This window comes from Labrus mixtus, chromosome 24, assembly GCF_963584025.1.
Source record: "Labrus mixtus chromosome 24, fLabMix1.1, whole genome shotgun sequence".
Taxonomy (NCBI): Eukaryota; Metazoa; Chordata; class Actinopteri; order Labriformes; family Labridae; genus Labrus; species Labrus mixtus.
The window spans coordinates 3,362,006-3,389,444 of record NC_083635.1 but is presented as its reverse complement, the minus strand read 5'-3'; the positions used below and the strand labels follow the sequence as shown (position 1 = coordinate 3,389,444).

Here is a 27,439-nt window from a genome sequence, read left to right as displayed (position 1 = left end):
TAAAAGTCTTCTCTCTGCACTCACAGGCTCTCCGTCAGTTCCTGCGGGTCCAGGAGATCCGTTTGACCCAGGTGGCCCAGACGGTCCTTGAGGTCCAGAGACCTGCTGCACAACAGAGCCGTCCCCGAGTCGAACCACCTCAGCTGCAGGTCCAGCAGGGCCAGGGGGCCCAGGAGGCCCCGGATCCCCACGTTCACCTTTGTTACCGGAGTAACCGAAGCCAGAGTTACCCTGGTGATGAAAACAGAAACATGATGCTCAGCTCAATTCTGATTATTACAGAAGAATCTTTTGTTGAATGAATAAAACTGAGCACAGTGAACATACCTTTACACCTTTTTCTCCCTGAAACAAGAAGACACTTATTAAGTTCAAGTAGTTAAAGCAGATCATTCATACACTTAGCAGCACAGAGGGACGTTTTACCTTGTGTCCTCGGTCTCCACCCTGAGACGACGAACCAGAACCAGAGCCAGAGCTGGAGCCTGGCTCTCCCTTCGGTCCTGTAGGGCCCGTGTCACCCCTCAAACCTGTCTCTCCTCTGTCACCTTTCTCTCCTTTAGCACCGCCGGCACCTGAAGAGGTTGCACAAGAGGGGAGTTAGATGAAAGAGGCAAACAAACGGACTGTGAGAGCATCTTTTTTTATGAGCTAAGTTTAAAAACATCATGCCGAGAATCCCACAATGCATGCTAAAACCAAAATACACATTCTGACCACACGTTGTATGCATTAAAAACATTTAAAAAAGAATGTTGGATTGTAAAAATAAATGTTGATATATTGTTATTTTAATGTAAACCAGCCTTTAGACACAAGTGCTACAAAGTAACAAACGTATAATGTAGATATTTTGATCATTATTCAGAACATTTGGAAGTAGAATGACCAAAAACAAAGGATATTAATCCATAAAATCCTGGAAATTAGACACATGCATAAACCATCTTCTATTTTTTTCTTAATTCTCAAACTATTAAGCATCAATTCAACTGTAAAATTACATTAAACTGATCAGTCAGGTGATAAACATTCAAATCCCAAAACCCCGTCAGCATGAAACTTACAAATGTTAAACACACAACACATTTGAATAAAGTTACAAAAAAAAGTAGAAGAAGCACCCAATGCAAAAGACAAAACAGATCACGGGAGAGAGTGGGTGGTGGATGTGTGGTTTAAAATGTTTCTCTCTGTAGTCTAACGCCACCTGGTGGAGCTTATTGCTATTGTATCAGTTATCACACTGTCTTCTTTCTTACAGATTCACTTTTATATTCTAACTTATCATGTGCATTTGAATGTCTTCATTTTGTTCTTTATGATGTTTAATGACTCCAAACATCAAGAGAACACGTTGAACTAGTCAAACGCGTCTTTACTGGAAGACAATTTCACGTACTTGAGGTTCTTCTTTCCATCTTTTTGTTTTTACCCCTCGCAGGAAGATCAGAACCATTATTTTATATCATGCAGTGCAGCTGTCACTTTATTTGACCATCTCTTTGCACTTGAGATTATCATAATACATTTGACCCTTTGTTAACAGCTTGTGTTCTTATTTGTTATATTTTCATTCCTCCATCATTCATTGCAAACTAAAAACATCTCACTCGGGTCCCTGTCTTTAAGGGTTATGCTTCTCATTAAGATCTCCTGTCCACCAACAGAAAGAAACATCATAGTTTAAAACACTCTTCTTCTTTTCTTGGGTTATTTGATTGAAAACATGTTACGAAATATTCAACGTAAAACCACAAAGAGCTTAAAAAATCAACGCATTTTTGATTAAAACATGCACATTCACAGATTCCAGTAAAATCCGAATCCCCTCAAAAAACCACAAACCAACTCCCACACCTTGACGCTCATGTTGTCATGCAGCGGAACAACGACATGTTCCAACATAATGAAAAACCAAGTCACCAGACGCCACGCGCTCATTCTATCCTGCGATAGGATGGCCTCATGTTGATTAGGACACGATCCTAATCTTAATCTGCAGCAAGGCTGTGACCCACCTCTGGAGCCATCTTGTCCAGACCGACTCTGGTCCACCGACTCCTGCCGAAACCTGGCGTCTAAAATTCAACACAGGCGCAACACAAACACAACTTTACCTGCTGTGACAGGAAGCACGTGTTGGCATTTGTTTAAGTAAGAATCTAAGTCAAACATGAGTCTCTTTACCCACAGTTTTCTAAAAGCTCAAAAAGTATCCTAACCAACCACCAGGGGGAGCTAGAGCGTCTAAAACCCCACAGTTTTGATTAAACCCTGCAGGGAAATTCCCCTCCCTCTCAGGTCCAGACAGGCAACTTGATGCACATACTTCTGCATAAAAGCGAAGTCGATCTATAGGACGTTTCTTTGGCAGCAGCTCCTGTGTGATTCTACTCCTTTCAGTTTGTGTGTACTGTGCAGAGCGGCATAGTAGCTGCTGGGTTGCTTTATTTTTTTTTACCTGTTTCTTTGACTCTGCTTCCCTTTGACGATATCAGAGGGGGTGCAGGTACGGGGCGGAGGGAGGCCGGGGTGGTCTGGAAATTTAAAAAAAAAGAACAATAAAGGTTTAGATTTGTGCAGACATCAAACCTGATGTAATCTTTAATGCCTACAGATGTTTCCATTTATTTCCTTGTTCACTTTAGTTATTAAGGTTGCTTAGGATGAACACTTATAGAAACAGTAAGGAGCGTGTTGACCTTCACAGTGTGTCCCGTCCGTCTCCTCTCCCCATCACCGCTGCCAAAGTCACCAGACGCCTGCAAGAGACAGAAATGTTGCACCAAATTCACATTCGGGGACGCCAACATTTTCAATACTTAAGATATAATACGTACAGCAAAGTCCTCGTCATCCTCGTCCTCGCACAAGCGCTCGGCTGCTCGAGGGTTTCCAACCAGTTTGAAGTCGGAGATCTCACCCTAAAAAATACACAAACACACAAACCGAATGAGTTTTATTTCACCGTGAAGGAAAACATTTGTGCGCAATCGTTCATGATTTCGGCTTCTGCAAAGTTCTCTAACTACGTACAAAGTGTGAGAGGAAAGTCAGTGTTCAGAAAGATAGATCGTGTGGAGTAAAGCCGATGATGACATGCTTGAAAAGTGAGAATATTCACATTAAAATACAAATGATCATTCAATTAAATGATCAATAAAGACAGAGAGAAATCTGGATAGTATGTAGAGAAAGAATGGCTGCACTCCTCCACCGCTCCTTTCTAACTAATGATGTTGTAGTTGTTCTTTGGAGAATGCAAACATCTATCTACTAATATGATAGAAAATACATCATTTATTATTAAAGTATTCTGACAAACACAAGAGCAGTAATTCAGAGAAAAGGAGACATTCCTTTAGGAGTAATGACCACAAGCAGTAATGACTTCCACAGATGAGAGACTTTCATTTATATTTATATTTCAACGTCCAGAATCTGGAAGAACGGTCCATCTTTCAGACACTAAACTCCGGGGTTCCACCAGAGGAAATGCTCAAGTGCTGAAGAGATGTTTGCGCATCACATTTCTGACACAAATGAACAAAGAAACAGCAATGAATCCTGCGCTGAATGTCACCCACGGGAGCTGGAAAAGTCAGAGTAATACACTGTGTGCTAAAGGAGCAGGTGTGGGAGAGGGTCATTTGTCTGATTTTTAATATCTCCCTGCGGCACCTCACAGCGCTAGGTTTTGTGGCGGGGTCACAGGCAACCGGAAGGACAGAATTAAGCATCCTCTTTTCGAGTAAATCTATTACTTCAGCTCCCCTCTCACCTTAAACCTCTGACCTTTAGAGAGCACCCAGCCAGTGACCCGGGCGACCACATGTGACCGCCACACGAGCTTTGAAGGGGGAAAGCGCACTTATCCTTAAAGCCTTCTTTTCCCTGATACCATCTATCAGTTTCCAAATACTCCTCTCATATTATCCACACATTTGGGGATTCTCCATTTTATTAGCTGATGACGATGAGAAGTTCGGTCCTCCAAATGTGGAGAAATATGGCGGCACGTCTGAGCTGCGTTTTCAGACATTTGTTGAATTCTTTCTTTGGAGGATCGACATTCAGAGTTGAAACACATAAAACTATAAATATGAATAGAGGGGAGGGTCATTGGAGCTGACAAGCGCTAAAGGTACACATATAATGATCATATAAGAACTTCCTATTTTGGCAAAATGTCCCCAAAGTCCTTTTCAAAGGTTCAAATCTTTGTGGTGACTTTGGATCCTGATTGTTTTTGTACTGGAGCTTACTCTTTATAATATTTGTACCTTTATTTTAAAATGTTCACAGTACCTGGAACTTGTCAGCATCGGCTCCTCCTGCCTGACCTACAAAGATCCCCGCCCCCGGGTCCAGCTCCATAGGATCCGGTGAGCGCTCGAACTTCACCACCTGCGGCTCGGAGTCACAGCCCTGGTAGAAAGTTACCGTCTCCTCAAAGACAGACAGCGAGAAGCGGGTCCATGTTCCCACCATGCTCGGCACCTCAAAGCTGGCCGCCTCGTACGAAGCGTCAGAGTCGGGCTCAGTGTAGAAGAACTGCACCTTCTGACGTTGGGCGCGCACGGCGCTGAGCTTCACGCCGACGTACATGATCTTCTGAGTCCCGTCTGTGATGGAGAAGAGGACGGAGCCGGCCGGTGAAGAAGGTTTGATATGGAAGACGAGGGAGAAGTGGCGATGGAAAGGGTTAGGGATGTGGGCCAGAGCCGGCTGGCCCGACACGGCGCCCGGGGTGAAGACATAGGAGGCCCCCCCCCTCGGTCCGTAGACCCTGGAGATCGCATCAGGCGGAGGGTCTCCGATCAGCTGAAGCAAAGAGACGCCGCTCTCTTCTGCAGAGAGAGAGAGAGAGAGAGAGAGAGAGAGAGAGAGAGAGGAATAAGAGTTAGAGGGAGAAAGTTAACGGATAGGATTTAAAAAGAAATTTAACAAGTGCTGCCTTCAAGAGCTTCTGTAAAACGGAAACTTAGCGCGCATAGGGGACAAATAACGTCTGAGTGATCCTTCAATTGTCAAACAGTTTTTTAAAGCCAGGTTATATATATTGAATTGAAATTTACTGGATTCCATTTGTACATCACATCACCCAAAAACAGTGTTTTGATTGTTCGACAAAACTGGTTAAAACCCTCAAAAGAGATGAAGAGTGCTGTACAGCTGTAATCATACCCTTGAAGGCAGCATCAGTTCCAAAGACAGTCGGTTAAAAAGCACAGAAACAATCAGCAAATCACATATTAACTATATGGAAAAAAAACTTGGCTAACTGAATTCTAATTTTACACCACTGTGCCTGTGAAACTGGAGGTCAAATGAATGGGGGGGGGATGCTGATACTTTAGTTCCCATACAGTGAAAGAGTCCAAAGGGAAGGAGAAGAAACCTTTAGACTCAAACTGATATTCTCATGAATCGACACCACAAGGGAAAACACTTTTTTGTCTTGTGGACAGTGTGGACACTTCCACTCTTCGTCTCCTGAGGATGGCCCATCAACCACAGATTAATGGAGTCATAAAAAAAAAGTAATATTTGTGTATTATGAGGTCACAGAGGTCAGAGTTTTTTGCCGGGGATTCCCGAGTTTCTTAAGTGTTCAGTCACACAAAGTAAACAGCAACTCTTGACAAAAGCTCACAAAAGCCTGAGCTCAATGTGGGGACGTGTCTGTGTTTAATTAATACCATAACTAACTAATAATGTATGAGTGGAAAGCCATTGAAACAGACATTCAGTCCACTGTGTTTCGTCATCTTTGATGATTCAACGTTGATCCAAACCGTGAACCTGAACATGCTCTCTAATGTATCCAAAACCCAGGATAACTCGAGGCTATGACACAGAGCTACTAAAGTTACCAGTTTATCTTTAAACTAAGTTCACAGCGTTCTTTCCACCTGCTGAGAGCAAAGTAACAGTTCCTCGTGTAGCACCCTGCCATGCCAAGTTACCGCTGGCCCAACCAGCTCGTAACGTACAGCACATCTGCACTCAGCAGCCCAGCATGGCAGGAACTAATCCTGAACACATGTTCCCACACACACAAACACTTCATTTCCACAGTCCTTGTTGCGTGAAGGGTGTGTTATGTTGTCTCAAAGTGCTCAGCAGCTACAGCTCAAGTCCGGATCTTGTGGGATTTCATCCAATTGGAGCTCGGACGGGACTCGCCGGGTGGTCAACTTCCCACTGAGGGCACCTGCTATTGGTTAATCTCACAGTGTCACAGCTGCTGCAGCTGTTGCACAGGTCAGGTGGGTGTGATTATGAGTGCAGGACTCAATTTTTGAAATGATAAATGACGAAAGGAAACTTTCTTATTTGTACCAGCATGTGAATTTTCTGCAGCCAGGTCCTGTTTCGCTTCAGACACACACATTCACATCTGGAAGCTGTCCAGTCCGAGCACAGCTCTCCCACCAGTCACAGCTAAAAGCTCCCATGAACAAGAATAATGCCTGCTTATTCTTCCATACCAGTCACACAAGCATTATGTAAGAGTACACACACTTTGTCATGTCTTTATCAGAGCTACGATCTCAGGCGTAGACTCTGAGGGTAGTTTTTGCTGTGAACCAAAATGCACAAGAAGAAAAAAGGTAAAACATATATTTTTAGACATTTTCATAATTAGTCTCTTAATAATTTCACCTATTTGCACCTCTTAAAGTAAATAAACATTAATAACACTTATATTTCCTTGAGCTAATCCACTGATATGTTGATAAAATGGTTAGAAAGGTTTTTAAATCAACTGAGAGCTCAAGTCAATGCTCCTTTTGTCAGAATAAAATCAGAATAAAATGAAGGAGTTTAGTGAATCATGAGAAGCTGCTCCACAGGTTTTCAAAGACCCGACAACGTAAAGGGTTTTTAAACTGCAGCTGGTTAGCTTAGCTTATGACAAAGACTGGAAACAAGTGGGGAAGCTAGCCTCTCCGTGTCTGCAGGTGACTTAAAGAGCCAATCAGCATGTCTTCAATCCACTAACTGACTAACATGTGTTAATCTGATCAAATAGTTTAGTCCAAAAACAACAACATGACACCATTTATGGGGCTGACGGTGTGTGCAGGACTCTTTCTATCATCTGGACAGTTCAGAGGCTGACAGGAGCTCAGGAGGTTTGCAGGGCTCATTGACAAACCTCCATCGTGTCTTCTACTTTCCTGCACTAGAGCGAAATGAAAAGTCAACCTCTCACCTGTACCTAATACCCTTTGCTTTGGTCTAAGCAGCACATGATGAACTAAGTGAAAAAAAAAATGAATGCATGTCTGTTTAAAGCTTCCTTTGAGTCAGGGATCAGCTGCTTCTTTAACTTGGCTCTTCTCCAGACGACAGATGGACGCTGGCACCACACAGAAACGTGAGAACTTCTCAGATGAAATAATCAGGTTTATCTCTGCTCATGGCTTCATGTCCTGTTCTTCATGCTTAACAGGAGCGATTATAAGAAAGAACAACATCGAGCCATGTTTCTCAGCCCTGAGGGCATCGGTTAAATGAAAAATGACTTCATGGATTCTGTTACAGAAGATTTTCCAACATATAACCCCCGGAGAAATGTGATGCCTGTTGTAGTGTGTGAGGGGGGAAAAAAAAGCTGGTGAACACTCAGACAGACGGACAGATGGAGAAGCTGAGGCAGAGGAAGGAAATGCGTGTCAGATGTCCATGGGAAAGTGGACCATGAGGGACTCGAACAGGAGGAAGAACACAGACCGAGTCAGTCCCAGAAGCCTACATTGAGGAGCCATGCCAGCTAAAACAGACTGAAATCATTGTAGGGAAGAAGAGCGCCTCCAAAAGAGTTGAAAAAGAGGCAAACAAGTCTAACTTCATTTTTATATCCGTCTCTGAAAAGCTGTTATCAGCCTCGCAACTGACGACTCATCCATCTGGTTATAAAACACTATTTTTGATCGGGATGCAAAGCTCCAAACCATAAACACAACTTAAATAATTTCACAAATACCTTTGAAGGGTTCGGGTTGGGAGTTTGCATGTGGCGGAGATTTGAGAACCATAAGTAGCTGATTCATGTTAGATTGTGTTTTCAGTTCAATATTATGAGAAACAAGCTGCGTCTTACCCTAAAGCCACTGCCCACACTTTCTCTACTGAATTAAATTCCTTCACCCGCCTAAAACAAGAACTGCCACTGTTCATACACAACCATAGAACGGATCATATGTTGCAGGCTCATCAAGGTCTTTATTACAACCCCTACACGTATATACCTGGGTGTTAGTGTGACAGGAGCAAAGGAGGAAGACTGGTGATTAAGTATAAGAAGTAAGGAAGTGTGAAATGTTAACTTTTGTAGTACTCACATGTAAAAATGTACATTTACAATGAACCTATGTAACCAATACAAAGTGTATTTTACCCACATCCTGATCTCTGTTTCTAAACTTGACCAAGAAGCTTTGAGCCTAAACCCGCCAAACTACAACCGACTGCAACTATTCTGTCATTTAGAAACAAATCAACTTGTTCTGTCACTTTACACATCCTTCGTGGGCAGTATCACAATTGAAGCGAACAGTAAACTGACTTTTTGTCTGTTTAGGTCGGCAGGCGGGTGACCGATTCAGGTATTGAAGTTCGTATGTGGAAACAGGCTCAAGAGTTTCAAAGGGCAGAATCAGCATTTGAATCTTCTGCGCTGCAAGCTGAATGACTTGAGCTGCAGAAGCATCACGGGAGGAAACCGAACTGAATCCAGACTGCGACAAAACAAAGCTGCAAACACAGATTGTATTTCTTGTGCAGGTTGACCCCTATAATATGTGGTACTAAATCTACAGACACATTGGCAGCTCCATAAAAAAAGTGAGCTAAAACAAACGTGGGAAATACAGCAGGGGTGAAATAAGGGACTTCTACTGCAGAGAATATTAAATTAGAAAAGAAACACGGCCTATCATGACTCTATAAATAACATATATAGTATATCAAATAGGATTAAGTTTATCCTGCAGCTCATTGCATCCTAAAATGTCCAACATTTAAACTCATTACTCATCTTTAAATGCATAAAAACAATGCCAGGGTTCTAGTCTTTTAGTTTCTTGCAAACTAAAGTGGAGAAGTCCGTGCAGGTTCTCAGTCACCCATGATGTGATAAATCAAAAGTGGAGATCATTACACCCTTACCAAAAAATGCCTCAATCAGAGCTCAGTGTACCTCCAAGAGAAATCTGCAGACCTTATTAGGAAGAGTAAGCACTGCGCGAAGAAGCTAATTTTCTAATGATGCACTTTGAAGGAATCCTAACTATTTAGGGAGTTCAGAGACTCTAACTCAAAACGAGTTCAGAACAATCCTCCAGTGTGAATGAGAGACTTCAATTCGCACCATCAAGAGACCCCCAGCTGCCAGTTAAACCAGTGGGCTCAACCATTAACACTCCCAGCTGTAGTTCGAACCTCTTGAGACAGAAGCAGCTGACTTCACGCGTCTGAAAAGCAGAGTGGATTCAGTCATCACATCAAACGGAGGCGACGCAGCTGTGACAGCGTTTAATCCATGTTTGAATAAACTGAGAGCTGAGAGCCAATTAGAGCTGAGTGACGGGGATCGGTGAGGAGAGTCACTGAGTTCACACTGCTTCAGCTGGACTCTTTTTTTCGTGTGTTTGGTTTTGAAATAGTGTTTTTATTTTTTGGCTGCAATCCAGTTTTAATGTTGCAACTGTGTGACGAGTTCAGGCAATCGTGAGGAGGAATGTGGGCAACAACAGGTATCAGGAAACAGCAATGTGTGTGCAAAATGTACTTTTAGTCCACACATTGAATCATGGAATAATACATTTCTAGTCTTTAAACAACTGCAGTTTATTGCTGTTCATTTTGCTGCTGTTGCTTTGAATGCAGGAGCTGAAACCAGTTACTGAAAAAAGCTCATTAGAGGATGACCGGAAGGACTACAAATTGCAGCTTGACACTGTTTTGTCAGACAGTGACTGAGTCTGTGACTTTTCCTTAAGCAGCGGGTAACTCCCTGCCCACACAAAGGCCTCTCTCACTCTCTCTGTCTCTGCTCATCCTCTAATGCTCTGTCAAACACTTGATTGCCACCCATCAAGTGTTACTGGTTTCAGAGGGTGGGCGACTGGCTGTGACCTGTGACCCCTGGCAGATGCTCTGGGCCGCCCCAGTCACAAGGCTCTCTTTTTTCTCATCGTGACACCGTTGCCCTTCCTCCTAAACGAAGCGCACAATTGCCCAACTCTTTCCTCCACTGCAGACTGATTCCTCTCCCACAGCCGCTGTCATGAATGCCATCCACAGCCCCGTCCTCTCCTCCACAGATGGTCTGATTGTTTCCCTTCTCTGAGACTCTGGATGCTTAAACACCAACCGCTCTCTAAATCCACAAAAACAATCCACAACAGCTGATCAGAACATTGTGAAACATGACGACGAGGAGATAACCCAGGAATGAAATGTGTGTCGGCATGCCAGAGTAGGATGTGATGGGAGGGATTATTGCTCCACAAGTTTTGTGCTGTGTGGAGGAAACCATCAATTCTCAGGCAAACTACGAAGAGCAGAAGATAATGTCCCACACTGAACTCCTACGTTTGCCCTGCGTTCCCTGGTAAAGCCTCCAGTCCTGAAAATGAAGACGACAGAATCAGGCCTGCAGCGATTCTTTTTGTCATTTGATTACTCTGACAAATAATATCTAAAATAAATCATCAATGCTTTAGTCTTGTCAGCAAATGCGCATCACAAATGTCCCTGAAGCACCTAAAAACAAAGACTTCAAAATGACAAAGAGCAGCAAATCCTGCATTCTGCAGGGCTTCTGATCTTCAAAAGGATTCATTGAATATCAAAATATGACCTTATAAGTGTTCTTTCTGATAGCTCAGTAGTTAAAATGAAATATTGAAATATTCTGTTCTGTGGTGTTACCAGCGCAGGTGTTTCACACTCAATAAAAACAGTCTGATGTGAAAAACATCGATATGTTCTATACTCTGCTGTGCATTCTGTATAAAAGGTCTCTTTAGGAAGCCATTTTCACGTCATCTTGGCAACAATCAGTCATGGACATCCCACACACAGGGCTGCAGATGCATTCACTTATCTTTGTCTCACAGCGTTTTAAATTCTGTCTTTAAATATCCTGGAGTTTGAAGGTTATCCAAACAAGAAGCCAACTTCTGGCACACATGGAAACTAACAAAATGACCTGCCACTTCAAGCTGGAACATGTACATTAAATATTCCTGTGGGAAACATATGATGAAGATGCTTTTATGTAACAGGGTTCAGGCTGTTAACCCCTGAGAGAAAAGAGTCCATACAGCACAATTTACGACGCCACTCCAACGCAGGACACGGGCCTCTGGAGCATTTCCTGTCTGAAGGGTTTGTGAGCTGTAGATCACGAGTAATTGTTACGCTTGTCTTCACATAAATTCACTCGGAAAACCTTGAAAATGTGTAATTTTTCTCATTCAAGTTTTATCTAAAAGAATCTCACTCAATCTTTGTAAAAAAAAAAAAAAAAAAAAAAAACATAAATAAAAGTTGTGACCAAGAAAAAGCATTCTAAGAACCTGTGACATTGCTGTTGCCGACCATTGCTGACAAAATCACACAAAAACGATGCTTCTGCAGATGAGGGTCTGCTCTGCACAGCTGACAAGACGATCACAGGAAGGTTGCATGCAGCATCGGACAATGACATGTACGGACGTGTTTGATTTGCATGCTTTTTATGCTGAATAACCTCCAGAGCGAAAGTGACACGACATCACATTAAAAAGCCACTGAAACGACCACAACACTTGTTTTGCGTGTTTAAACACATTCACTGCACATTCTTGATATTTTGCATTATTCAAGACTGTTTTGTACTTTGCAGGCTGATGCAAACTTAACTTGCAACTACTAGATTGATGCCTGAGACTGAGTATTCATTATAGTTCAGGTGTGGGTGTTATTTCAGCTCTAGAGTAAATGAATTAGGTTAATTTGCCTCAAGTGATGTCACTTAAGTCAGGGCAATTTCTGTTAAAGACATCATATTTAAAAAATGGAACAAATCTGAGTTTGTTGCGTAACAAAGAAATGTCCTCACAGGCTTCTGTAGCCAACTTCATCTCTGCACTACTGAATCTCACCTGACCTCACCTGCAGACTGAACTGTCAGTGGTGGAGTTGCATTGTGGGCAATGTAGGCATTGGTTTTGCCAAGGAATACAAAAGAGAATGTTTGCTTTGCTGTATTGATTGAGAGAAATGCTAACTCAGTGAAGTTCTGTCAACTGAAGTTTGTTAAATAAATGCACCAAAGGTTTGTGACTAAAGGTTGAACTGTTATCATCGTTAACGCTACAACAACATAGGTTGTAATATTGTCACCATTAATCCAGATTTCTTGTGATTGCATTAAAGTGGGTTTAAAATGCAAAATCATCCATCAGACCTGCAAATAAATCCACAAAAGCCACGATACACCTGGACGCGTTTGTTACCAAAGCAAACACCGAACAAACAAACGACACAGACTTGCGCAGACTAAAGCTCAAACACCGACAACAAGTGACGTGACATGGGATTCAAAATGTATCACCAAAGAGGATACATTCTAACCCGCCGGGGTTACCTTTCCAGTTACTAACTGACACGCACGCAGGGCGCCCCGCCTCCTGCGGCCACTCGGGCAGGTCGTGACACTCCACCGGGAGACGCCCATTCTCCAGAGACGCCCAGCAGCTGTCCTGCAGCACCTGGCAGAAACTGCGGCAAGGCAGGTGAAAGGACACGGCGGGCGAAGGACACCTTGGCACCAGCAGGAGGCAGAGAAACCACTCTGCACCGTGGTGGCACCTTTCTTTTGTAAGCCACGCCCACTTATGTAGAACCGCCCCCACCTCCTCCACAGATGTGTGGTTGAAAAAGTTAGGTAGCATGAGGAATCTTGGCCGTTTACTGGAACAAATGGGCCAATCAGAGGGCACCGGGAGACAAGTTGGGTCAGAATTATTTATACCAGGGGTAAGCGTCGGATCCCAAACACCATCAAGTGTCCCGTTCATTTTAGAAACATCACTAAAGTTCCCGGTTACATTGCTAGGTGGGACTTTTGCACCTTTGAAAACCATTTCTAAATCTACCTCAGGATCGGCCATGAGCCCTGATCTCGACCTGTCCCCATCCCGTACCCCGATCCCATCCCCCTCCTCCTCCCTCTCCCCTCTGAACCTGTCTGGATTACCCGTAGCGTTCGGCTTAGCGCTCTCCACCTTCTCTGTCAGGCCTCCGTTAGTCGTCCTGACGCTCAGGGTCGTGGGCAGGGTAGTGGTCGCGTCCCACGCCTGGACAAACTTACGGATCCCTGTGGCCACGTTGATTATCTCTTCCCCGACCCCAGACAGGTCGTCATCCTCCTCCACCTCCTTTTTCTGAGTGTCTTTGGCTGCCAAGGTGGTCGCACCTGTCTCTGCCGCGGCCTGCGCCGTAGGCTCTGGATCTGAGGACCAAAACCAGGCCTCCGAGCCCCCGGCACAGAGAACCACAACAAGCCACCACTTCAACATTCTGCTGCAACAGTCCTCCACACTCTGAGCTCTCACTGATTCCCCCCGAACGCACCACTTGTTAGTCAGCCGCTCAGCAGTTAAATCCAAGCTGTTCAAGGGCCACTGAGCATCCACTGAATGGAAACCAAGACATAAGAACTCTGCGCACACTCACAGACCCTCCCTCTAGAGCTCACAGTGCATGCTCACTGCATGAAAAAGCACTTACAAGGAGGAAACTCAAGAGCGGAGGCAGGCTTGTTATGGTGATGATGGAAGTTATTGGTTACTCCGATTTGCCCCAAGACTCCTCCCCTGTAAGAGTTGATGAGTGTGTCCCTCTGGACCTTTCCTGCAGCACGTAAAAGTGCACGCTCAAGTACTACCACAATGACACACCCATTCTGTATAGAAAGTATTGCAGTAAAACATGAGGTTTTTAAACATCTATCTGAGTCACACTGTAATAACCATTAGCTTTCTTTATAGTCTTTATAGGAAATCTGCAAAGTGGGACAGTCAGAAAATAAAGATGAAGATGGATCTAAAAAGACGAGATTGATCTAAGAGGGCCCAGATGAAGATGAGGGAGGGTTTACAACATTATGGAAAATGTTTACATTTTTGGACTATTTCTTGTAAAAAACTGAATAGTTTTACATGTTTAGGCTTCTTAAATGTTCCAGAAATGAGGGTTAACAAGTGCACATGATAAAAAAGGCTGAGCAGTACTGGAATAATGGAAACAGCAGCTGACAGGTTGAGATAACACCGAGGGAATATCAGGCAGCAGCAGAGAAATGATTTCATTTGCTGTTTCAGATAACAACAGAAAGGAAAAGAGGGCATCAGGAAAATGTGACGTTCATTCACAGTGATGGCATGTTGTTGTGATTTATCGCCTTTTTTTCAAAGAGTGGAAAAACCAAACAGTCAGAACAACAGTTGAAACTTTCGGCTGTTTTGGGATTTTGACAGATAGCAGCCAGAGTGTGAGGAGGACTGACAGCCAGCAGCTGAGAGAGAGAGAGAGAGAGAGGCAGCCGGAGAGGGCGTATCTGATTGGATCGATGTCTTAAGCTCTGCTCCCTTGGGTCCGACTCCGTTGCTTCATCGGAGAAAATCCTCGGGAAAATGTAGCACTTCCAGGTTCTCACAGCTCTGCGATAAGCAGAGGGAGGGATCCTCCTCTGTGGTGCCCCCGTGTGCCCCCATCGCCTTGCAGATACCCGCCTCATCTGTCGAGCTCAGACATCCAGCTGTTACACATTCCAGCCCTCAGACCTCCCACACCCACGCTGCCGCTGCTGCACGACATTTGGAGGTTTGCCGGCTGACACATTTTGGTAATTTATCCATACAACCTCGATACTGCTGTCACAATGAGTGCTAAATGAATTCTGATGGAGAAAATATGAGATTATTATAGTGTGACAGCCAGCTGTTCAAGAGGACATTTCTTGTCTCGGACGTCCAGAAAGGACAAAATGATGCTCGTCAGTGCATCGATCTTCATCAAAGCACTTTAACAGTTTGAAAATACCTACATTTTAAATGATCCGTTTTGCGTTTTTGTTGTCGTCTTAATTCTTAGTTAACTTGATTATCTACTTCTGGATGTCTGCTGCAAAACTGAGATGGTAAAGATCTGAACTCTAACCTTTGCTACGAGCTGATAACACAAGAAAGAAGTGTGTTCATGCAAAGCAGTGCATGAAAACTGTGCACACGTTAGCATCGTAATCTGATAAAGAAAACAAAGCTAATATGTTGTAATCTTGCAGTAATTACAGACAGCAGTTCATGCAGGAACTCTGTTTAGCGGAAAACTAAACTCCCTATTTGTTTGATTCTATTGATGTCTGCTTTCTGTGCTGATTGTGCAATGAGATTTCTTTTTTTTCTCCAACCATGCAATCCCAATGAATGCCTGAAATGCATCAGAAATATTAGAGATTGGTAGTTTATGGGATTTCCTTGAAAAAAGTTTGATGTGAAAAGCGCTATTTTTCATAAAAAGGGCGAAAACATGCACACTTAGAATCTGTTTTCAGCAATCTAAACTTTAAATACAAAAACTCAGAATGAATCCTCCTCTTCTCAATGGTGCGTTCAGGTTCATCACCTTAGTCGTTATTTCCCCATTAATGCACCGCAGACTCTCCCACATTAGTGCCCCCCCCCCGGACCCCCTCTGTGTTTGCAGCACTTTTCATCACTCTCAGCTGACAGCTGCTCTGACCTGCACGGGGCCACGAGCAGGGTAAGTAAACACACCACAGCATCGTGGTTCAGCGACTTCATGTCAGTCCATGAAGACGGCTGGCGCTCTGCATGTGGAGCATCATACACACTAACACACACACACACACACACACACACACACACACACACACACACACACACACACAGCGTCCATACAGCTGCATGTTAAAGGTCCAGAGGGGATGTGTCGTCAATTTAAAGAACATGTTTCCTCCTTAAACAGTCAGAAAACATCAGCTTTTGACATTAACTACATTTTTTTTTTCCCAAACTCAAGTATTCCAATATGGGCCCTTACATTTCCCACATTGCATTTCAAAAGACCCAAGACAATATGCAAACATGCCTGTTTTACACAATCTTCCTACTTGTTGCCAGAATTATAAGACGATCCAAAATGTTCATAGGAAGTTTCAGAGATGCTGATCCAGTGGTCAGAATGAGGCTAGCTGTTTCCATCTGTTCCCAGTCTTTTTTCTAAGCTATGCTAACTTGCAGGAGGCTTCAAAATTAAAAATAATAGTATAACAGTGCCGTATCAATCTAAATGTCACACCTCCTTTTTGGGGCGAGCTGACTGAATGTTATTATTTTGAGTGAATCTGGAGAAATCAGGAGCTTGACATCCGTCTTCATTTAATATTTCTGCCGGATAAAGTTTCCATGAGATTTCACAGCCCTGTGTTTGACTGTAAAGGAATAATATCTCCGTAAAACATCGACTAACGCCACCAGCAGCTCCTGCTCCGCAGCGCCTGGTTCAACATGAGAACATGTGTGTTTCCTCACCACAGTTTTATGGGTCAAGAACATACATGTGAGCGTGTGAAACTGAGGAGAATCCCTGTGGGAGCGGAAACAAGATACACCAATTAAACATGGAGAAAAGAGGCTGCTGGGCCTGAGAAACACCCGGACACACACACACACACACACACACACACACACACACACACACCCTCTTAGTATCCTGGATCTTTATAGTTAATAGGTTAGGGTTCAGTGATTAATTATGAAGAAAAAGGTGAGAAAATATCTGATAAATGTCTCTGAAAGTATGTTAACCTTTATGTTGGTGGTCCATGTAGTTTCTGTGTGTGCAGCAGTTATAGAGTAAAAAAAAAAAAAACACACTTTGATTTTATCCTCCTGACAGCTTCAGTATGAACTTCCTCCTCCTCCTCCTCCTCACTGAGTCATCCTCACATATAATCCCGAATAAGGAGATTTTATTTGACAGCTGAATCCACGATAAATCCGAACAAGCTTCAAAAACTGAATTCAGAATAAAGAAAATAAAAGAAAATCATTCATAGCTACTTCCCCTGACAGTCATTAGTTACATTAATAAATGTATCTGCAGTATTTCAAATGGGCCAGCAGATGGCAGCAGAGCAGAGGCTGCAGCACACTAAGTCTGCAAAAGCTCCAGCTTTGCTCATTTATTTGAAGCTTTAATTATGCAGTTAGAAGTGTACTAATTACTGCAAGACTTTTTAGCATGTTGATACCCGGACAAGTGTAGAAAACTCTGCTTGCAACAAAAAAAATACAAGCTTTAATCTTTCTTTTCCTGCTCTTTCTGTGGAGTAAGAAACACACATAACAATACGTTTTTAATGTTGATTTTGCCGAATAAACACTTACATTTTGGTTGATTAAAGACTCATTTCTTTGTCTCTACAGAGCTTTAACTGTCGTTTTAAAAGTTTGAGATGCAAAGAAAAACTCAAAACAAAGAAATAGGGAAATGCTGCCACCTGGTGTCTACAGCGGAAGTACAACAGATAGAAAACAAGCACCAAATCTGCACTTAAACATGTGAATGTGGTTTAAATCTTAGACTATAAAAAATCTCTCCATCACTGCAGTAAATCATTCACACTCCTCACTGAGTTCAGATACTGAATTCTTAAGTAAAGAGTAAAAAAAGTTCCCCCGTGGGACATCTTGGCAGAGGCTCTGCAGAAACCAACACCCATGATTCCCTCCTCCTCCTCCTCCTCCTTCCCCTCTTATGGTATGTCGAAGTGGGATTTTTGGCGCAGACAGACAAAGGCATTTTCAGACAGGAGGGTGTGAGACGGTTCAGTTGTCGAGGCCTCAATGCACGATTCATTTAACAACATGGGAGCTCCGAGACAAGACAGTCGAGCAGTTGTTTGGAGAACGCTCAACATACAGAGGACTTTTGTGGAAGAACACTCGCAGTGACGAATCATGGGAGAAAGGTTTTGTGGTGACTTTTAAATGTGAAAAGTTTTGTTCCAGGACGAAGAACTCTGACGCCTCCTCTGATGACGTGATTGACAGCTGAGATTAAAACCAATTATGAAGATATTTCAGTAATTAAAGGTAATTCATGCTCACTGTTAGAAGCTTCAAATGTTCCTCCATGTTTTTCTTCTCTCCCTCCAATGAGCTCACCTGTCATAGGAGCGTTTGTGCAGCATGAGCCTGAAGAGATGTGACATTCAAATGAGGTGCAAAGGCCTCGTAACTCGAGGCTTCGGTTTAAATTCCTGCAGATATGACACCGCAGGGCAAGTACTGTTCATAACCTCGCTAATGCTCACAGTGAGTCATAAAATGGGAAACTGCCTCTCTGAAACCGCAGAGACTCGCACAGAGCGGCTACTGTATCATCGACACAAAGGCAGGACAAAACAGAAACTAAAGCTTCCTCAAGGTGGATTACTTAGAGTCTCGTATTTCTCACAATATACAATGAAGACCTGGCTCTACTCCAGTCCAGAAGGTGCTGGTGATGCAGCTGAAGACAAAACCACAGAAGAAGAAAAACGTCAGTTAAAGAACTGAACACACCAGCCAGATGGGGTTAGTTCTGCAGGACGGAGCAGTGCATGCTCCAAGAAAGCTCCATGTGTAAATTAAATGCTGCATTGATGCTTCCCACGGGTGTGGCATGAATAAAGAAACAAACAAAAGAAGTAAAAGTAAAAGAAGCACCTGCCGACTCTTCTGCTAATACCACCTTCAGGCGAACACGATTCTGCAGAAATCTGACTCATGTGAACTTGAAAATTATGGATGATTGACCTTAAACATTCCTCCACGTCATTTTGAAGCTCTCTCGTTAAATGCGACAATCTGTGAAATGAAAATGAGTGTCTGTTTTCCTGTCAAGACTACTTGAGGTACTTACCCCTTCTGAGACAGTGACTGTATGATTTTCAAAGAGACACTTCTTTTTAAAAGCCTAAAATAAGCAAATGATTTTTAGAAGAAGTACCGCCATCTTTTCTTAAATATAAGTTCCAATAACACCTGAACTTTAACTTTCCTCATTTTCTGTTTCACTAAACCATCTTCATGCATGTGTTGCATTCAGTCGTCCATCTCTGCTCCGTAAATCTGCACGTCAGTAAAACACACAGCCCAGTGAGGAGCAGCCTGCGAGCTTCTTCTTCTTCTGTTTCTTCTTCTTCTTCTTCTTCTTCTTCTTCTGTGTCACTTCGGTTGATTAACAGCAGTGTGAGTCAGTCTTCAAACCTCTGGTCTTTGGCAGCTGGCCAGACCCCTCTGGATGATATTAGCGAGTGTGGCAACACTGAACGTGATGAGCGAGGCAAAAAAAACAAAAAAAAAAAACATGTTGAAACCCAGAAGGAGAAGACGGCAATGAGAGTTCAGGTTGAGGGAAGTTCAGAGTAAAGTCTAACACGAAGAAAAGCACAGAGAGTTACTCTAACATTCTCAAATTCAGGAAGCTTTTTTTGTTGATTAGAGATTCAAGTGAGGACACTTAAAGTGAAGAAGCTTCAGTCTAAAGCTTGAAGTTTGTCTCCTCCATCCTGCACAAAGCTGGATGAAGCTGAGGCAAATCTTTAAATGGAACTCAAACACGTTCTTATTGCTCCGATGTTGTAAATGTTACTCGACTGAAAGGACAATCTCCTGCAGTCGGCTTTGTTGTCCTGAAAAATAAATCTTCTGCAGAGGAAGGCATTTGCTTCGCAAGCTTGTGAGGATTCAACTTCAAACTGTGCAACAAATATGAATCCAAAGCCTGAATGACACAGAACATCCTCGTCTTTAGTTTAGCAGAAAAAGACGTCACAGAAACAATCTCATTGTGTTCTTAAGGGATTTTTGCTTGTGTCATTTTGCACGTTGAATACCTTGCTTCAGGGCACTTCCTCTTTTATTATCGTGGTGATTCAACTTGTGTTATTTAAGATACAAGAGGCACAAATCCAGCGGATAGATTTCAACTCAATCATTTGAAAATGAAGCTCAAATGAAGCCTTTTCTCGACGTGCTATTTTTGGAAAAAGGTCCCGATTAGATCTAAAAGAGACGAGAAGCTGAAGCAGGTGGGAGAAGCAGAACCACAGGCACCATTATCACCATTTTCACCACCTCAAAGCCGCCAGTGTGTGCAGCTGGGAAAACAAAGCATTCCCCAGTGACAGAGAGGAACCTTCTGACCGAACAGTCGAGATGGAGGATCAGATAGAAAGATGGAAAACTAAACATCCTCTCAGGCGTCAGCATGAGATCACACCTTCAGACTTCCAGCAGGTAGAAAACACCCACAGCTGCCTTTATGAGCCTTTCCAAGTCCTCCATAGTGAAGGTATCATTATTCACATACTGCTGGAAAAGAGCTTTGATCTTACTTTTGTTACTGTCTGCACGTCTAATCAGCGTGAGCAGGGTTTGAGACACACGCAGGACAAAAAGGTGTAATTACAGATAAAAACTGTGAGGTAAACGCGGTGGTGCAGAAATGTCCCGAGGCTGAAATCAAGACGAGTGCCAGGAGTTTGTTTTTAAAATAAAAGGACGGTGGGAAGCTGCTGTTTATTCAACCTGAGCAGACAAAAGCCTATTCTTCTGCTGAAAACATTGGTGGTTCTTTCAGGAACGACCAAATATGGGCATTTGTCAATCTGCAGGGTTCAATTTACTCTGTAGTGATTGGTAGAAAAGCATTTGCTCATCAGTCAGTAGAGTAATAAATTAGTTATATCTAATACAAAATAAGGTTTATTAAATAATAATGGAGGATAGAACTGACAGACGAACCCATAATCTCGATCAAAACAATAACAAAAGATGACGTCAAGGCTAGCAGGGAATCATGGGAGTTCTCTCTGGTACCCCCTCCCCAAATGTCCTTTGATTGGACAACGCTCAAATTGATATTTGCTAGTGTATGTAATGTCAGAAACAGAAAGAACCTTTGCGATAAAAGAAAAATGAAGACTTAACAGAAGACCCAGAAATCAAACAATACAATAACTACAGGTCTGTGAAGAAACTACAGAACCGCCCGCTTCCTGTCCGCTAAAAAGGCTCTTTGAAGGCCCCATTCATTTCACCTCCCGCCCCAGCCCCTTCATTAACAACCTCTAATCTACGAGAGACACACAGAGAGCGACAAAGTCAACTTCGGTTAAAAGCCACAATCACAAGGGACTGTTTGACTCTGCACTCAGCGTATCCAGTTTGTTGTGTTTAAACTTGTTTTCACAGAAACACAAAGTAAAGCTCATTTGATGTCTAAATAAAGCCAGGTGAAATCCCCGTTAAATCCAGCTGAGCCGCACATGTTTTCAGTCCAACCCAAACGCTGAGTCTTCATCACAGCTGAACTACAGCGCACACACTTTGACACCATAATTAGCAGCTTTACTGAGATGAGAGCTGCTGTCATCAGATATACACCACACTGACTTTAAGTAGTCATCCGTTTGGTTTTGATGTAAATAAACGTTTGTGCTACTTTCTTCTTCTTACTGACACATCAAACACGGATTTAAAGATGATCCTGCTTATGAGGAGTGAAGGTGCTATTTCTCACTAGCCTCTCGTTGGATAATCCTTGGCAAGACGTAAGATAAAAGTTTATAAAATGCCGACTAGCATGTCCTGATGACGTTTTTGCAGTTTCGGAGCTCAGCAGTTTAACAGTTTTTGTTCACTTTTTGTCAAAGGACAATCCCAGCTGTTGATGCACGAAAAGCTTAACAAAAAACATATTTCAGTACAAGTCAAAACAAGACAGAAAGAGTCCAGTCCATTCAAAATCCAGAACGTGTCGTCCTGATAAGTTAAGTCTGGATTTGTGAAGTAGAGAAAAGTTAAGTCCCGCTCTCCTGCTCTATCCACTCATGTCTAATAAATCCCCTAACACTAAAACCCTTAAACCTTCCTACAATCAACCAAATCATGAATCTATCTTTTATAGTTTCCTTTAAAATGTGTATGAAACATTCTGGGAAGGTTAAACTAATTCATGCCGTGTGTTTAACTTCGCCTGCAGCTGCAATAAAACTTCACAGACACAAGTGAAATTTCAAGCTGACCATCAAGTCAAAAAAAAGTGTCACATTTATTGGTCTTAAAGTGTCAACAGTTCCCTTATAAAATGCAACACAGATATTTGTCTTTGCAGAAACAGCAGTCACGTTGAGACAGGCTGAAGGCGGCGTGCACGCTGGAAAAAGACCGTAAAAGGCTGATTGACAACCGCTCTGACTGTTTCCTTCTGATGTAATTGTCAGCTAAAGATCCCTTGTTTTATTTTCCCCTTCACATCCTGTATCTACAACACACAGCTACTAATTTACACTGTTATTATCTGCCTCTTTTGTTGTCTGCTTTGATAAAACAGAGCTTCATATATCAGGGAAACGCGGCTTTAGGCCACCCAGGAGAAATGACTCCTGCGTGTGTTACTGCATACTTTCAGACAGCTGACATGTTGTGTCAACACGGAGCGTTATAAATATCTGTTCATGCAGATCAAGAAAGACCATGTTAATTCAGATGATCAGCTCGTGCGGGGCAGGTCCACATGAACTTCCTCTGTCACTTTAAGGCTGTAAATGATCTCTTAATGATGCTCAGTGTTTGACAGGAATCTCCTTATATGGTCGGCTTGCTATTCCGCAACCTGATTCACCCTTTATTCACTATTGATGAATGTCCTACATTTCCCATAAGCCCTTTCAAACTTTCTGAGTGTAATGATGCAAAACTTCTTACTGATAATGCAAAAAAAAAAATCTATATTCTAAGAATTGTTTCAACATTTTTAAACAATAACAAATGCAGATAGAAATGAACAGTAATTGGAGAGAAACAGGGATGGAAAGAGTTCATTTGAAACACTTTAATTTGCACTATGAATGTGCTTTTGTAACAAACAGAAACAGTTTGGTACCTTGCACAATGAAACTTTGTGTGGAGTCAATAAAAGCTAGAGTAAAATGTTCTAATTGTGCAGCTGAAGTTAATGTGAAACAGCAGAGTAAAATATTTTCCAGTCAGCACAGCAGTTTTATGTCTGTCTCAAAATGCAAGACGCCTGATGCTGATGCATTGTTTTCTGACTTTCTGAAGCAGAAAAATGTGTGCGTAAACTATTTGACCACATAAAGTGCAGCATGATAAATCCTTAAATCCTAAAGTACTCGGACTGAAATCTTGTTGATATGTCGGTCTAATAACTGCGGAAAGATGTTCCTCTTCTGCTCTTACAATTGTTTTTGGTAGGTTACTTCAAAGTGCACAAAACAAAAGCAAAAACAACAGAGAGTTGCAACGACGAAAGCTGCTTATGAGAGTCTTTTAGCAGCCGGAAATCTTGTGCACATTTACTTGAATCCTGTCTGCACCTCTGTCTCTACATGTATATGTGGGCATGCCTGAATGTCAGCATGTCTGCGTGTTTTGTATAGAGTGTGAGTGTGTGTGTGTGTGTGTGTGTGTGTGTGTGTCTGCAGTCAGCAGAAAAATCAAACCACAGCCAGGTAAAATGAGGCGGTATGGATGAAGAGTGTCTGTTTGTATGGAAGAGAACCAACAAGCCCTGAAGAAGGGAAAATCTGAGCAAACCACAAATTACCACTTTGCGCGCACACACACACACACACACACACACACACACACACACACACACACACACACACACACACACACACACACACACGCACACACACACACTGACAAGCACCTGCATAAGCAACATGGGCTTGATTAGCTCTAATCCTAAATACCAAACTTTAAGAAGCAATGATCTCCCAACTTTGCATTTAAACACAAGCAGGCACATGTGTACAAAATCATGGATGGATTACTGAACAAATGCTCTAAGGCAGGAAGCCATCGTGCCAGAGCCTCTGTAACAACAAAGACACACACACTTACCAACAGGTAAACAACAGCAAAGAAGCAAAATGGTTACAAAAACCCACTAAAAGAGATGTAAAACAAACCACAGAAAAATGCAAAATGAACACAAGAGGGTGAAAAAGCACCTGAGGGATGCAGAGTCAGCACAAACAGATGCAAGATGATCAAAAAAGGATGTAAAAGTGATGTGCCAAAGGAGAGGGGGGGAATCTCTACTTATCAATTAATTGAAAATAATCAAAAACAATCTGACACCAGGCTATCACTTTTTGCTTTAACTGAAGAACAGGTCAGAGCATGATTTGATAAATGCAGGATTAACATCCAAACATAGCTGCAGACTGTAAAGCTGAAGTACAGTATAAGCTCTGACAGCTATTCATAATTCCTAATAGACAAGTCCAGACATTCATTCCAACCACAACCTCATTCCGACCTCAAGACTCGAGCTCTGAGATCATGCGTCGATTTATTCAGAGAGGGCAGGAAATGAAGTTTGAATTATACTTAAAGCAATCCTGTTTCTTGAGGTCATTAAAGTGTTCAATCAAAATTCACATTACAAAACGTATTACGCAGTTTAAAGACATTAATAGCATTTTTGCATGCTTTTACGGTATTTTCTGCTTTTTTTTTCGACATCACTTCTGTAATAATTATTAGTTATTTGCAGTTAAATTTCGTTAAAAACTATTTGAACACACTAACAATGGCAGTATAAAATATAAATATTAGCATGCATTAAGCCTACCTGTTCGCTGTGATTTTGTCTGTGAGACCACCAACAACAGCAGGATGCAGCTCTTCAGCTTCAATGTCGACCACCTGTCGCCTGGACGCATCCTCCAGCTGATTGTTTGTTTGTTTGTTTTTTACGATTTTGACGAAGAAAAAAAATGAAATAAAATCCTTTTAGAGTTTCTTTCCTGGAGTTTTCATCTTTCAGCTGCTGGTGGAAAAAAAATAAATCAGTGTGAGGGGGAGGATTCACCGACCTGCTGTCTACCTGTGGAGGTTGTGAGCACCTTTACCATCAGCAGCAGTGAGGAGGCGCGCTGCGAGAGGCACGGCGAGGGCGAGTGAATGACGTCACATCCTGCACAGTATTGTCACAGTAAAAGTTTTACTCTGTATTAAAGTCTGAGAAGCGTTATTGACTACTTAGCAGACATTTAAATAACATTGTAATGCCGTTTTTTTTTTTAATTAAAAGCCTATGAAATATTTTCGTGCAGAAGTAATAAAAAAAAGATACATAAAAATGTTAAATGGGCAGTAAAACAAAAATATCACGCACACTCACAAACCTACATTACCAGTCCCAATTACATTTTTTTATCATATATTTATTTATGTTCGGATGTTGCCTTTTTTTTATTAGACTCTAAAAGCCACTTTTGCAAATTTCACTTTTTATAAAAAAAAAAAATATGATATAGCCTATTTTCATTATCTGTTTTGGTATATCAGGTAATAAAATGATCAAAAAAGGAAGAATAAAAATAATTTTCTCATGTGCACTTATTCAACTCCATAAACCCAAACAAAAAACACACATTTACAAAAAACATATTTGAACTCAGACAGGAGCCAACATTTTATCTGTTAACTTTACACATCTGCCATCCCTCTGCTATTCTCATTTATTGTAGCTAGTAGCAGTAGCCATGGCAACATTGGCAGCATTTACAGTCTGTGGTAGCTGCCAAAGCTAGAGCTACCCAAGTGGCAACTTCCAGTGTTGAAAAATGAGGATGCCAATGCTGAAGTGTAAAATCCTGTAGTTCTTCGAGTGTCCACTAGAGGCTGGCTGTAGAAGACACATACACACTCAATCAAATAGCATAAATGAACATGTCAACAATCTGGTTCAAAAAACGAAATAGGTGTGATTATCTTGTGTGTCTGATTATCAGTGATAGGCACACACTGTACGGGGTTGAATAACTCACAATAAGGCATGTAGTTGACCTGACAACGGTTTGTGAAGAGGCTTAAAAACCTGGCTCAGCTCCAGCTCTCAGCCTGTCGTTGGTACAGCATTTCCAGCAAGGGATCATAAAGCCCCCTGTAGTTCAGATAAGTGGCAGATAACTGGCATCCATCTTCTCAAAGTGCAACTATGCTAAAAAGTTTGGTCATCTGTTGTGCAGACTCACTTTAAATATGCAAAGCAAACTTGATTATGTTGCTTTTGTATCAGTCAACATGTTTTGCTAAAAGCTTTTTATAAGACTCTTACAAACAGCAGATATAATATCTTCATCTCAAAAACGTTTTTTTTGTTTCTCTTACTATTTATTTTTGTTGTTAGAAATGCTTCCTTCCTCTTCGTTTAAATTTTTTCAGACTTTTTTTGTCGTCGTCTTCTTCTTCTGTAATCATGACTGTTTATGAGAGGTCCATTAAAGCTTATAGTTTAGTAATAACAACACAAGAGAAAGAAAGGAAACCCACAGTTTCTGTCTGGATAAAAAGTGTGAAAATGATGCTGCAGGCCCCCTGTCCATAGTCCCTTGAAAGTTCAAATCAGCCCCTGTGAACAGCCACTAATTAACCTTGTGTGGCAACTACAGAAGCTTCCCCACATCTGAGACCTTATCAGTGTTTATAGCTGTGATTGTGAGGAAAATCAGCGGGCTAATGTAGGTTTTCCATGTGTTTCACTGCCTCTGTTCAGACATGTCGGCCTGCAGTGTGGCACCTGTCTGAAACCTGCATTCCTTAAAGGGAGAAAGGCTTCTCATGATGACAGATGCCCCATAAATACCCACGGCATATCCACACCGCCTTTTAGGCTGTGCATCTTTCTGCAAGAAATCAAGCAAAAGATGGGTTTTATTCAAAAGGATTCCTGGTAAATAAGCGCTTTGTTTTCTTATGAGGAGGAAAATGAGTGTCAGCATTAAAGGGTTTGTCAGAACATGCCCTCCTCAATAGAAAAACCCCTTTGACACATCTCTCCCTGTGGAAGTCTGGATTTCAGCCTCGATCTTGTGTGCACACGTAAAGATAAGCCCCACTTTACGCCCTCGGCTGTCTTCTCGGGGGGCATGTGTTGTTGTAAAGACCCCCCCCCCCCCCGCCTTTCCCCTTGTCTAACTCTTCAAATCTAAATTCCATCCGTCCTCTCCCCTCGCTCTCGGCTGTCAGGGCTCAGGAAGAGTCGTCTTGAAAGGTACCACTTATGTTGCGACCTGTAAATGAGTGGTGCAACACTCGCCTGTCATTTTAGTCTGAAAGCACAATATGAGAGTGAAGAGGATTCTGGGTCTCTTTCCAGGGAGGGTTGTACCTTTTACCTGCCAGGTGAGATCAACAATCCCACCTGGATATCAGGAAGGCGAGCTCCTTAAATGTTACACATCCAAATACATCATAAATAAACTATGAGATGCACTGTGCGGGCTAAATGAGGTCATTTTGCAGCTTTAAAATAA

At 42.3% G+C, this 27,439-nt stretch overlaps 1 protein-coding gene and 1 long non-coding RNA gene across 8 annotated transcripts in view; one reads left to right on the top strand and one right to left on the bottom strand.

Annotated features, from left to right (window-relative positions):
• The window catches only part of LOC132959863 (collagen alpha-1(XVIII) chain-like), a 36,035-nt gene extending 10,999 nt beyond the window's left edge, over positions 1–25,036 (bottom strand). For 3 of the 7 annotated variants that reach the window (XM_061033108.1, XM_061033110.1, XM_061033112.1), the window contains exons 1-9: positions 12,653–13,199; positions 4,312–4,853; positions 2,844–2,927; positions 2,706–2,765; positions 2,465–2,540; positions 2,022–2,081; positions 427–575; positions 328–345; positions 25–231 (exon numbers count right to left, since the gene is read on the bottom strand). In XM_061033108.1, coding sequence (XP_060889091.1) covers positions 25–231; positions 328–345; positions 427–575; positions 2,022–2,081; positions 2,465–2,540; positions 2,706–2,765; positions 2,844–2,927; positions 4,312–4,853; positions 12,653–13,178 — 1,722 coding nt within the window. In that variant the 5' untranslated portion in view covers positions 13,179–13,199. Of the gene's footprint in view, positions 1–24; positions 232–327; positions 346–426; positions 576–2,021; positions 2,082–2,464; positions 2,541–2,705; positions 2,766–2,843; positions 2,928–4,311; positions 4,854–12,652; positions 13,201–13,264; positions 13,777–24,750 lie in introns of those variants that run through there. The other 4 variants (XM_061033115.1, XM_061033113.1, XM_061033109.1 and 1 more) reach the window with 4 other exon arrangements.
• LOC132959728 (uncharacterized) lies at positions 17,575–18,753 on the top strand. The gene is made up of 2 exons (XR_009667080.1): positions 17,575–18,188; positions 18,567–18,753. It is a non-coding gene; the product is annotated as an uncharacterized LOC132959728 (long non-coding RNA).
• Positions 25,037–27,439: the final 2,403 nt, after the last annotated feature.